The 12,810-nt window shown below is 45.5% G+C and overlaps 1 protein-coding gene across 1 annotated transcript in view; it reads left to right on the top strand.

Annotated features, from left to right (window-relative positions):
• LOC149433985 (receptor-type tyrosine-protein phosphatase T-like) overlaps positions 1 to 12,810 on the top strand; it is a 200,383-nt gene that overhangs the window by 132,547 nt on the left and 55,026 nt on the right. Inside the window, exons 16-18 of the mRNA XM_089664251.1 lie at positions 1,897 to 2,014; positions 5,365 to 5,414; positions 10,983 to 11,116. Of these exons, the coding sequence (XP_089520377.1) occupies positions 1,897 to 2,014; positions 5,365 to 5,414; positions 10,983 to 11,116 (302 nt within the window). The remainder of the gene's footprint in view (positions 1 to 1,896; positions 2,015 to 5,364; positions 5,415 to 10,982; positions 11,117 to 12,810) is intronic.

The following is a 12,810-nucleotide window of genomic DNA, read 5'->3' as shown; positions in this document are numbered from 1 at the left end:
GCTTTCTTTTGGTGGTATTTAATCATCGCCGGGGTTTTTACTTTTTGTTAAATTAACAAAAAAAGACCAAAAATTTTGGGGAAAAAAAAACGTTTTTCTTTGTTTCTGTCATAAAAGTTTGCAAATAAATATTGTTCTTCATAAATTTAGGCCGAGATGTATTCTGCTACATGTCTTTGGTGAAAATAACCCAAATCGGTATTTATTATTTAGTCTGTAGAAACATTATAGAGTTCACAAACTATGGGAGATATCTGAAAATCGATCAATCCTGAAGTACTGATGGCCAATCTAATTTCTTGAGGCCCAAAAATGTCAGGACAGTACAGATATCCCCCAAATGTCAGGACAGGACAGATATCCCCCAAATGTCAGAACAGTACAGATATCCCCCAAATGTCAGGACAGTACAGATATCCCCCAAATGTCAGGACAGGACAGATATCCCCCAAATGTCAGGACAGGACAGATATCCCCCAAATGTCAGGACAGTACAGATATCCCCCAGATGTCAGAACAGTACAGATATCCCCCAAATGTCAGGACAGGACAGATATCCCCCAAATGTCAGGACAGTACAGATATCCCCCAGATGTCAGAACGGTACAGATATCCCCCAAATGTCAGGACAGGACAGATATCCCCCAAATGTCAGGACAGTACAGATATCCCCCAGATGTCAGAACGGTACAGATATCCCCCAAATGTCAGAACGGTACAGATATCCCCCAAATGTCAGGACGGTACAGATATCCCCCAAATGTCAGACAGTACAGATATCCCCCAAATGTCAGGACGGTACAGATATCCCCCAAATGTCAGAACGGTACAGATATCCCCCAAATGTTAGAACGGTACAGATATCCCCCCAATGTCAGAACGGTACAGATATCCCCCAAATGTCAGGACGGTACAGATATCCCCAAATGTCAGGACATGACAGATATCCCCCAAATGTCAGGACAGTACAGATATCCCCCAAATGTCAGGACAGTACAGATATCCCCCAAATGTCAGGACAGTACAGATATCCCCCAAATGTCAGGACAGGACAGATATCCCCAAAATGTCAGGACACTACAGATATCCCCCAAATGTCAGGACAGGACAGATATCCCCCAAATGTCAGGACAGTACAGATATCCCCCAAATGTCAGAACAGTACACATATCCCCCAAATGTCAGGACGGTAGAGATATCCCCCAAATGTCAGGACGGTACAGATATCCCCCAAATGTCAGGACGGTACAGATATCCCCCAAATGTCAGAACGGTACAGATATCCCCCAAATGTCAGAACGGTACAGATATCCCCCAAATGTCAGAACAGTACAGATATGCCCCAAATGTCAGGACAGTACAGATATCCCCCAAATGTCAGGACAGTACAGATATCCCCCAAATGTCAGGACAGTACAGATATCCCCCAAATGTCAGAACAGTACAGATATCCCCCAAATGTCAGGACCGTACAGATATCCCCCAAATGTCAGAATAGTACAGATATCCCCCAAATGTCAGGACGGTACAGATATCCCCCAAATGTCAGAATAGTACAGATATCCCCCAAATGTCAGGACGGTACAGATATCCCCCAAATGTCAGGACAGTACAGATATCCCCCAAATGTCAGGACGGTACAGATATCCAGTAAAAATGTAAATTGAAGAGGAAAGCCCACATGGTGGCAAGCATCTTGCTGGACTTAACTCACAGGAATCCAGAAATGTTTTGAGAGTGGCTGAATTCCTGGAGGTCTCCTTTAACATGATCTGTTAGAACCACTTTAAATGAATTTCCACCTGGAATATACAAGATGATGAAATTAATGAGGTAATTCTTTACTGGAGAAATAGGACGTGTGATCCACTAATATTTCTCTCTTTGTTTTTGTAGTGACAGTTGCTGAGCCTGCGAACAGCTCAGCCCAGATAATTGCCGGGTCCATATCGGCTGTGATATTACTGCTTGTCCTTCTCATCTTGGTGGTCATATGGAGGGTCCGGTCTTCAGGGTATGCCTCTCTCTGAGTTGAAGGGAAATTATACAGAGGCACAAAAAGAGGTCTCTAAATGTTTTCACCCAAGATGCTCACATTTTTCTAATCGACTTCAACTGGAAAACATTTCTGAATCATTGGTGAAAGTTGTTTGAATGTTGGGCAATGCCCTTTATAAATGGACCCCTAAGTCTCTCCCTATCCCTTCCCAGAGCCCATATCTCATGACTATGGTGTCTTCAGGGAGCCTTGGTTGACCATTCTGTTGGAAATATGGCTGACTGGACAATTTTGGTCAATCGCTGTCCCCAAATACAGTTGCAAGAAAAAGTATGTGAACCCCTTGGGATTACGTGGAGTTTTGCATGAATTGGGCATAAAATGTGCTCTGAACGTCATCTAAGTCACAACAATAGAAGAACACAGTCTGCTGAACATAATACTACACAAACATTAGATGTTGCCATGGTTTAATTGCACATAACAAGTAAACATTCACAGTGCAGGGAGGAAAAAGTATGTGAATTTTTGGACCTAATAACTGGTTGACCCTCCTTTGGCAGCAATAACCTCAACCAAACGTTTCCTGTAGTTGCAGATCAGACCTGCACAACGATCTGGAGTCATTTTGGAGCACTCCTCCTCACAAAACTGTTTCAGTGTAGCAATATTCTTGGGATGTGTGGAAAAAAGTATAGCGAGCGCTACAGACAAAAGTATACAAGCAGCTAGAACACCAAAAAAAAGGCAACCAATCCTCCCTGTAATAATCAATAGTAAAAGAAAAGTAGGTGCAGCGCTAAAATCAAAAGATACAAATAATTCTCTATAGGATAAATGTATAAATATCGGTGGTTAAACAGATATGCCACAATGGTGAATATTGCGTTTAGTCAATGAAAAGTGCTGAAAGCACACATGAAGTCCTCATCCCAAAGTGATGGTAATAAAAAGGTGAAGAAAGTCCTGGAAAACAAATAGAGTGCGCACTCACCAGAGGTGCGTTAAATTAACGCATGTAAGGAAAAAACTGCTGCAAGATCTCTCCAGCATCAAGGCTCTGGTCAGATCGCACTGCGTCCTATCCTCTGTCTCACCGCGAAGAGCAGTAGCCAAGTTGCATCCAAAACGTGTGAGCGTCAGGGAACTCCTTGGTCCAAAGAGACACTGTGGGAAATGGTACTCTCAAAGAGAGCCCAATGAAGGACGCCACATAGTGTAATACTGTTTGACTCCAAGTTTAATAGTCAAAGGGGTGAACAAACAAAATGACTGACCATTGGTAGTTGGCATCCTTACGTAAGCCCTGACCCTCTGAGGACGTGCATCGCACGAAACGCGTCAGGGGGGGCTACAGCTTATGGACATCTAGCCACTACATGTGGCCAACTACCAATGGTCAGTCATTTTGTTTGTTCACCCCTTTGACTATTAAACTTGGAGTCAAACAGTATTACACTATGTGGCGTCCTTCATTGGGCTCTCTTTGAGAGTACCATTTCCCACAGTGTCTCTTTGGACCAAGGAGTTCCCTGACGCTCACACGTTTGGATGCAACTTGGCTACTGCTCTTCGCGGTGAGACAGAGGATAGGACGCAGTGCGATCTGACCAGAGCCTTGATGCTGGAGAGATCTTGCAGCAGTTTTTTCCTTACATGCGTTAATTTAACGCACCTCTGGTGAGTGCGCACTCTATTTGTTTTCCAGGACTTTCTTCACCTTTTTATTACCATCACTTTGGGATGAGGACTTCATGTGTGCTTTCAGCACTTTTCATTGACTAAACGCAATATTCACCATTGTGGCATATCTGTTTAACCACCGATATTTATACATTTATCCTATAGAGAATTATTTGTATCTTTTGATTTTAGCGCTGCACCTACTTTTCTTTTACTATTGAATATTCTTGGGATGTCTGGTGTGAATCACTCTCTTAAGGTCATGCCACAGCATTTCAATTGGGTTGAGGTCAGGACTCTGACTGGGCCACTCCAGAAGGCGTATTCTGTGCTGTTGCAGCCATTGTTTTGTTGAATTACTTGTATGCTTTGGGTCATTGTCCTGTTGCATCACCCATCCTCTGCGGAGCTTCAGTTGGCGGACAGATGGTTGTACGTTTTCCTGCAAAATGTCTTGATAAACTCTGGAATTCATTTTCCCATCAATGACAACAATCCGTCCAGGCCCTGAGGCAGCAAAGCAGCCCCAAACCATGATGCTCCCTCCGCCATGTTTCACAGTGGGGATGAGGTTTTGATGTTGGTGTGCTGTGCCTTTTTTTCTCCACACATAGTGTTGTGTGTTCTTCCCAAACAACTCAATCTTGGTTTCATCTGTCCACAGTATATTCTGCCAGTAGTGCTGTGGAACATCCAGGTGCTCTTTTGCAAACTTCAAACGTGCTGCAATCTTCTTTTTGGACAGCAATGGCTTCCTCCGTGGTGTCCTCCCATGTACTCCATTCTTGTTTCATGTTTTCCTTATTGTAGATGTGTCAACAAAAATGTTAGCATGTGCCAGAGATTTCTGTAGGTCTTTAGCTGACACTCTGGGATTCTTCTTTACCTCATGCAGCATTCTGCACTGTGCTCTTGCAGTCATTTTTACAGGACGACCACGCCTAGGGAGAGTAGCAACAGTGCTAAACTTTCTCCATTTGTAGACAGTCTGTCTTACCGTGGACACATGAACATCAAGGCTTTTGGAGATACTTTTGTAACCCTTTCCAGCTTCATGCAAGTCAACAATTCTTGATGGTAGGTCTTCTGAGAGCTCTTTTCTGCGAGGCATGGTTCACATCAGACAGTGCTTCTTGAAACCAGTAAACCCAAAACAGGTGTGTGTTTTTTAAGGGCAGGACAGCTGTCAGCAACACATCCAATATCATCACACTGATTGGAGTCAAGGTTGGCTCACTCCTGGCTCCAATTAGCTCTGGGAGAAGTCATTAAGCTAGGGCCTCACATACTTTTTCCTCCCTGCACTGTGAATGTTTACATGTTATGTGCAATTAAACCATGGCAACATCTAATGTTTGTGTAGTATTATGTTCAGCAGACTGTGTTCTTCTATTGTTGTGACTTAGATGACGTTCAGAGCACATTTTATGCCCAATTCATGCAAAACTCCACGTAATCCCAAGGGGTTCACATACTTTTTCTTGCAACTGTAAGCTGGTGTCAGAGTTGACATGCCATTGTTTCCTCCTTTTCTGGATAGGATTCAACTGCATGCTCAGGATTATTGTGTTGTTTTTTCCCATTTTACTAGAGATTAATTGTATGCTTTCATATCCATACACCCTCTTAAAGCTTTCCTTGGCTGTACAGTAATTAACTACAATTCTCCTCTTTCTACACAGCAAAGTAAGCCGGTCATCTAATATCCCATTAAAGGCTCAGACTGGGCCAGGTAGGTTGAAAATATTGGGTGAAGGGGATACAAAAAGGCCAAACGAACTGCCTTTGACCACCAGTCAGATTCAGGAGACATGTTTTTCTTAATTTCAATAAATGTGTTAAAGTTGAAGTCTGCAAAATCTTTATTTAGGATAAAAGGTCATCCTTGAGCCAGTTTACAAATACAAGGGTGCAGTCATAAAACGATGAGTCCCATCAAGTGAATTGACATCAGTTCCAAAAATGCATTTACGATTTGCCATCTACTACCCTACAGCTCTGCTAATGAAGTGGAGATTAGGATGATCTTCTAGGATCAAATGAGGAGAGACATAAAGAGTGCCTAGGGTGTAATAATGGAACTAGGGTAGGCCAAACTCAAGGCTTGTATATCTTAGGGCATCCTCCAATAACTGGAAGTGATTGAATAAAATCAAGCTAAATTATTCCCCAGTCTAGTAGATGGAGGGTTAGAGCAGGGGCGGACTGACCATTTGGAAACACGGGCACTGCCCGAGAGCCCAGGGTCAGTAGGGGGCCCCATGGGATGCCCCTGGTACCTTTTCCATAGGCTTTTTTGAGTTTGGGCAAGGACACAGGGGCCCCATGATCCTTTATTGTCCTGGGGCCCCATGAGTTGTCAGTCTGCCCCTGGGTTAGAGTACAAAGAAACAGAGAGAAAAAGGGTAGTAAGAGCAAATGTGTGGATGAGAAATAGTGGGGAATCAGCCAAGGAGAGGAAGGAGTCGAAGATGAAGGGGGACGAGCCTGGCATTAATAGGACATACCCAGCAGGACATTCTTCTCTTCCAAGAAGTAGAAGCCCACCCAGTAAAACCATGTTTTCTGGAATGTTTTGTACTTCTCCTTGGACAAAAGCATCAGCTACTCCATTTTCCTGTTAATTCCACTTTGTTTAGCCATAGCTGCATGGAGGGAGGTATCGGATCCTTCCATTTTAGGGGGTTGAAAGCTTTGGTTGTGTTAGAGATGGCATAGGACCAATATTCGATAGGTTCTCTTGAATGTAAGAATTGTGCAAGAGGTGGGTCCTCTGAGAATACAGTATACATAATCCATGAACTTTTGAGAAATTGTCCTGGTCATTTACATGGCGGCACAGGATGCTCAGGGTGTTCTGGAGTCACAAGGTTTACAGGGTGACATAGGATGCTCAGGGTGTTCTGGAGTCACAAGGTTTACAGGGTGACATAGGATGCTCAGGGTGTTCTGGAGTCACAAGGTTTACAGGGTGACATAGGATGCTCAGGGTGCTTTGGAGTCACAAGGTTTACAGGGTGACATAGGATGCTCAGGGTGCTTTGGAGTCACAAGGTTTACAGGGTGACAGAGGATGCTCAGGGTGCTTTGGAGTCACAAGGTTTACAGGGTGACATAGGAAGCTCAGGGTGCTTTGGAGTCACAAGGTTTACAAGGTGACATAGGATGCTCAGGGTGTTCTGGAGTCACAAGGTTTACAGGGTGACATAGGATGCTCAGGGTGTTCTGGAGTCACAAGGTTTACAAGGTGACATAGGATGCTCAGGGTGTTCTGGAGTCACAAGGTTTACAGGGTGACATAGGATGCTCAGGGTGTTCTGGAGTCACAAGGTTTATAGGGTGACATAGGATGCTCAGGGTGTTCTGGAGTCACAAGGTTTACAGGGTGACATAGGATGCTCAGGGTGTTCTGGAGTCACAAGGTTTACAGGGTGACATAGGCTGCTCAGGGTGTTCTGGAGTCACAAGGTTTAGGTGACATAGGATGCTCAGGGTGTTCTGGAGTCACAAGGTTTACAGGGTGACATAGGATGCTCAGGGTGTTCTGGAGTCACAAGGTTTACAGGGTGACAGAGGATGCACAGGGTGTTCTGGAGTCACAAGGTTTACAGGGTGACATAGGATGCTCAGGGTGCTTTGGAGTCACAAGGTTTACAGGGTGACATAGGATGCTCAGGGTGCTTTGGAGGCACAAGGTTTACAGGGTGACATAGGATGCTCAGGGTGTTCTGGAGTCACAAGGTTTACATGGCGGCACAGGATGCTCAGGGTGTTCTGGAGTCACAAGGTTTACAGGGTGACATAGGATGCTCAGGGTGTTCTGGAGTCACAAGGTTTACAAGGTGACATAGGATGCTCAGGGTGTTCTGGAGTCACAAGGTTTAGGTGACATAGGATGCTCAGGGTGTTCTGGAGTCACAAGGTTTACAGGGTGACATAGGATGCTCAGGGTGTTCTGGAGTCACAAGGTTTACAGGGTGACAGAGGATGCACAGGGTGTTCTGGAGTCACAAGGTTTACAGGGTGACATAGGAAGCTCAGGGTGCTTTGGAGTCACAAGGTTTACAGGGTGACATAGGATGCTCAGGGTGCTTTGGAGGCACAAGGTTTACAGGGTGACATAGGATGCTCAGGGTGTTCTGGAGTCACAAGGTTTACATGGCGGCACAGGATGCTCAGGGTGCTCTGGAGTCACAAGGTTTACAGGGTGACAGAGGAAGCTCAGGGTGTTCTGGAGTCACAAGGTTTACAGGGTGACAGAGGATGCTCAGGGTGTTCTGGAGTCACACGGTTTACAGGGTGACATAGGATGCTCAGGGTGTTCTGGAGTCACACGGTTTACAGGGTGACATAGGATGCTCAGGGTGTTCTGGAGTCACAAGGTTTAGGTGACATAGGATGCTCAGGGTGTTCTGGAGTCACAAGGTTTACAGGGTGACATAGGATGCTCAGGGTGTTCTGGAGTCACAAGGTTTACAGGGTGACATAGGAAGCTCAGGGTGTTCTGGAGTCACAAGGTTTACAGGGTGACATAGGATGTTCAGGGTGTTCTGGAGTCACAAGGTTTACAGGGTGACATAGGATGCTCAGGGTGTTATGGAGTCACAAGGTTTATAGGGTGACAGAGGATGCTCAGGGCGTTCTGACGTCAAAAGGTTTACAGGGTGACATAGGATGCACAGGGTGCTCTGGAATTACGGGGTGACATAGGATGCCCTGGAATCACAGAAGTCATGGGGTGACAGAGGATGTGCTAGAGTCATGGATACCACGGAGTGACACAAAGGTCACAGAGTCAATGGAGGCACAGGAGTGCTGGAGACCCAGAGGTCACAGGAGTGCTCAGGGGTCAATGGACGACACAGCAGCACAGGGGTCATTGAAGACAAAAGTACAAAGAAATGGGGAGAAAACGGTTAGTACCAACCAAAGTACTAATGAAAAACGGGGGAATGAGCCACGGAAGGGAAGGAATTGAAGATGAAGGAGGGTGGGCTTGGGACATGTGAAATAGTCTCCCCTGGACCTACAATGGTCAGTTAGCAAACCTGGCATTAAGAGGACCTACCCAACAGGACCTCCAAGAAGTAGAAGCCCACCCAGTAAAACCATGTTTTGAAGCAGATATTATGCTTGTCCTGAGACAAAAGAATCAGCATCTCCATTGTCCTGATTACTTCCACTTTGTTTATCCATAGCTGACTAGAGGAAAGTAATGGATACTTCCACTACAGGAAGATGCAGGCCTTGTCTGTGTTAAAGACGTGGTGGAGGACCAATCATCAATAGGTTCTCATGGGGATCTAAGAATTATGCAGGAGATAAAGGGGTGGGTCCTCCGAGAGTACAACATTTGTGAACGTTTTAGAAATTGTCCTGATAGCTGCCCAGTAAAGCCGACCATAGACGGTTCAATTCTCAGCCGGTTCATCAGGGACTGGCTGAAATTTGAACCATGTATGGACAGGCTGAATGTACCCAAGTCGATCGATTAATCAACTTGGGTACTACTATGTTGTCGGAGTTTACATGAGATTATTACCAAAGGCTGTTATAGCTGCTAGCAGTAATCACTGTGTTCTCCCTGCACCCACCCCAACAGCAGAAGAAGACAATGGCTCCATAGGAGGGAGGGAGGGATTCCCCAATTAACACTGCCTGTGTTGATGGGGGAATCGAGCGATGTTCTTGCCTGCAACCAGTGGCTGAAGGAATGAAAATTGCTCCATCTATGGCTGGCTTTAGGGACCAGTTTTGGACAGGACCAGAACACTTTGAGAGTGGTCCTCTGTTCCAGGTCGCTTCTCCAAAAATGGTCTGACAAGTTGGGGTAAAATCTGTGTAGTACTGTGGGGGCCACATATCATCTCATTAGAATCTTGTAGTTTTCTGATACTGTATTTGTAGCAGATGGGGGATTTAACAGAGAAATGTATTATATTTTCTGACTGTCAAAGCTGTTAAATTTTGCCTTCCCTGGTACCTCCCTACCCCCTCATCAACATGTTAATGAGATTTGTGATTGTCAGATATTTGCCCCCCCCCCTTTGGTTCCACCCACATGCGAAAGATGGCATACTGTAACTGTTTCTTCCTCTCCTGCTGACACCCTCGCTCTCTCATTTGTTGCCCTGGTGTCAGGAAGTAGTGGTGGTAGAACTTCTAAATTAGGATACAGACAGCAGGAAAAGGAAGTTGTGAAGGAAGTGTTTTTTGTATTACAGTTCCTTCCTCTCTATCTGTGTCTTCACCATTCCTCTTCTGAATTTGTTTGGTTTGCATTCAGATAATGCAATTATGTCTGCATACAAAAGGCAGACAGAGGTCACACAAATCTTGTTTGCCTAAGAAAATACAGTACTTTGCAAAAGTTTTAGGCAGGTGTGAAAAAAATGCTGTAAAGGAAGAATTATTTCAGAACTAGAAGTATTAATAGTTTTTTTTATCAATTAACAAAATGAAAAGTAAATGAACAGAACAGAAATCCACATTTCTGGACTGATGAGTCAACATGTGAAATGTTTGGTTGTAGCAGGAAACAGTTTGTTCTCTGAAGGGATAGAGAGCAGTATAATAATGAGTGTTTGCAGGCAACTGTGAAGCATGGTGGAGGTTCCTTGCAAGTGTGGGGCTGCATTTGCGCAAATGGAGTTGGAGATTTGGTCAGAAACAATGGTGTCCTCAATGCTGAGAAATAGAGGCAGGTATTTATCCATCATGCCATACCATCGGGGAGGCATGTGATTGGCCCCAAATTTATTCTGCAGCAGGACGATTCCAAACATACAGCAGCCAATGTCATTAAGAACTATCTTCAGTGTAAAGAAGACCAAGGAGTCCTGGAAGAGATGGTTCGGCCCCCACAGAGCCCTGATCTCAACATCATGGAGTCTCTCTGGGATGACATAAAGAGACAGAAGGATTGGAGGCAGTCGACATCCACAGAAGATCTGGGCTTAGTTCTCCAAGAGGTTTGGAATAACCTGCCTGCCGAGTTCCTTCAAAACCTGTGTACAGGTCTACCTAGAGGAAGGCAAAGGGGGGTCACACCAAGTATTGATTTGATTTAAATTTTTCTAATGTTCACACACCTTACATTTCGTAAATTAAAATAAACAATTATAATATATATTATTTTTAAAAGCATTCTTACAGCATTTCATCACACCTGCCTAAAACTTTTGCACAGTACTGTAAGTAAATTGGGATTCCAGAATTCTGATCATAGAGCATTTTATCAATCCCCTCATTTGTTTCTTAGAAGAAGCGGAGACTAACAAGTGATGATTTACTCCTCCAGGTAAGAAGAAAGATATCCCCATGGATAAATTCCTGGACGTTGTGAAAAGGTTCCGGATGATGGAGATAGTGGACACCAATGATGAGGAGGAGGGTTGCGCCATTTTATCTGTTGGGCGTTATCAGGAGTACGAGGTAGGAGAGGGTCGGGATACACATCCTGATGGTTTCATGTGATGCAGCAAATCTGTGCTTTGCTTGTGGTCAGAAGACACTTTGGGCACAGTGTGGTAAGCGGAGAGAAATCATTGGAGCCTGCTTCCATCAGAGGTGCTCTATATGGCACACAAGGTTGCCAAGTGTATCTTTAGGCCTTTCTTCCTGGGACACATCAGCTCATCTGCAAAACACTTTGTATCTGTTTTATTGTATCTTTCTATTATGTTGAAGTGAGTAGATGTGGTTTGTGTTATATGACTGATGTCATGGGCAGAGGTCCATATGGACAGGGAGAGGGACAATGCAAGATATATGTGTGTACCTAGGGCTGTGTGGAGATACAGATGTCACAAAAATGCTTTGGGTGCACTGTAGTCACAGGAGGACATGAGGCACATAGGGTGCACTGTAGTCACAGGAGGACATAAGGCACATAGGGTGCACTGTAGTCACAGGAGGACATGAGGCACATAGGGTGCACTGTAGTCACAGGAGGACATAAGGCACATAGGGTGCACTAGAGTCACAGGAGGACATGAGGCACATAGGGTGCACTGTAGTCACAGGAGGACATGAGGCACATAGGGTGCACTGTAGTCACAGGAGGACATGAGGCACATAGGGTGCACTGTAGTCACAGGAGGACATGAGGCACATAGGGTGCACTGTAGTCACAGGAGGACATGAGGCACATAGGGTGCACTGTAGTCACAGGAGGACATGAGGCACATAGGGTGCACTGTAGTCACAGGAGGACATAAGGCACATAGGGTGCACTAGAGTCACAGGAGGACATGAGGCACATAGGGTGCACTAGAGTCACAGGAGGACATGAGGCACATAGGGTGCACTAGAGTCACAGGAGGACATGAGGCACATAGGGTGCACTGTAGTCACAGGAGGACATGAGGCACATAGGGTGCACTGTAGTCACAGGAGGACATAAGGCACATAGGGTGCACTAGAGTCACAGGAGGACATGAGGCACATAGGGTGCACTGTAGTCACAGGAGGACATGAGGCACATAGGGTGCACTGTAGTCACAGGAGGACATAAGGCACATAGGGTGCACTGTAGTCACAGGAGGACATGAGGCACATAGGGTGCACTGTAGTCACAGGAGGACATGAGGCACATAGGGTGCACTAGAGTCACAGGAGGACATGAGGCACATAGGGTGCACTAGAGTCACAGGGTCTCTTGCTGAAACAGGATGCTCAGGGTGAGTCACAAGTTTATGGGGTGACACAGGAGGCTCAGGGTGCTCTGGAGTCACAAGTTTGTAGGGTGACACAGGAGGCTCAGGGTGCCCTGGGGTCAAAAAAGGCTCAGGAGTTACAGGGTTTAAAGGGTGCCACAGGATGCTCAGGGTGTTCTGGAGTCCCAGGGCTTACTGGATGCACAGGGTGCTCTGGAATTATGGGGTGGCACAGGATGCCCTGGAATCACAGAGGTCATGAGGTGACAGAGGATGCTCTATAATCATGGATATAATGGGGCACCACTGGAGGTACAGGAGCACTGGGGCCGCTGGAGTCACTGGAGACACATGAGTACTGGGGTCGCTGGAGTCACTAGAGACATGAGTACTGGGGTCACTGGAGTCACTAGAGATATTGGAGCACTAGGGCTGCTAGAGATTCAGGGGTCACAGGAGTGCTCAGGGCTC

Source organism: Staurois parvus, unplaced genomic scaffold (assembly GCF_062004578.1).
Source record: "Staurois parvus isolate SC_StPar_1 unplaced genomic scaffold, SC_StPar_1.0 ptg001869l, whole genome shotgun sequence".
NCBI classification, from domain to species: domain Eukaryota; kingdom Metazoa; phylum Chordata; class Amphibia; order Anura; family Ranidae; genus Staurois; species Staurois parvus.
This window is presented reverse-complemented; position numbering and strand designations above follow the sequence as displayed.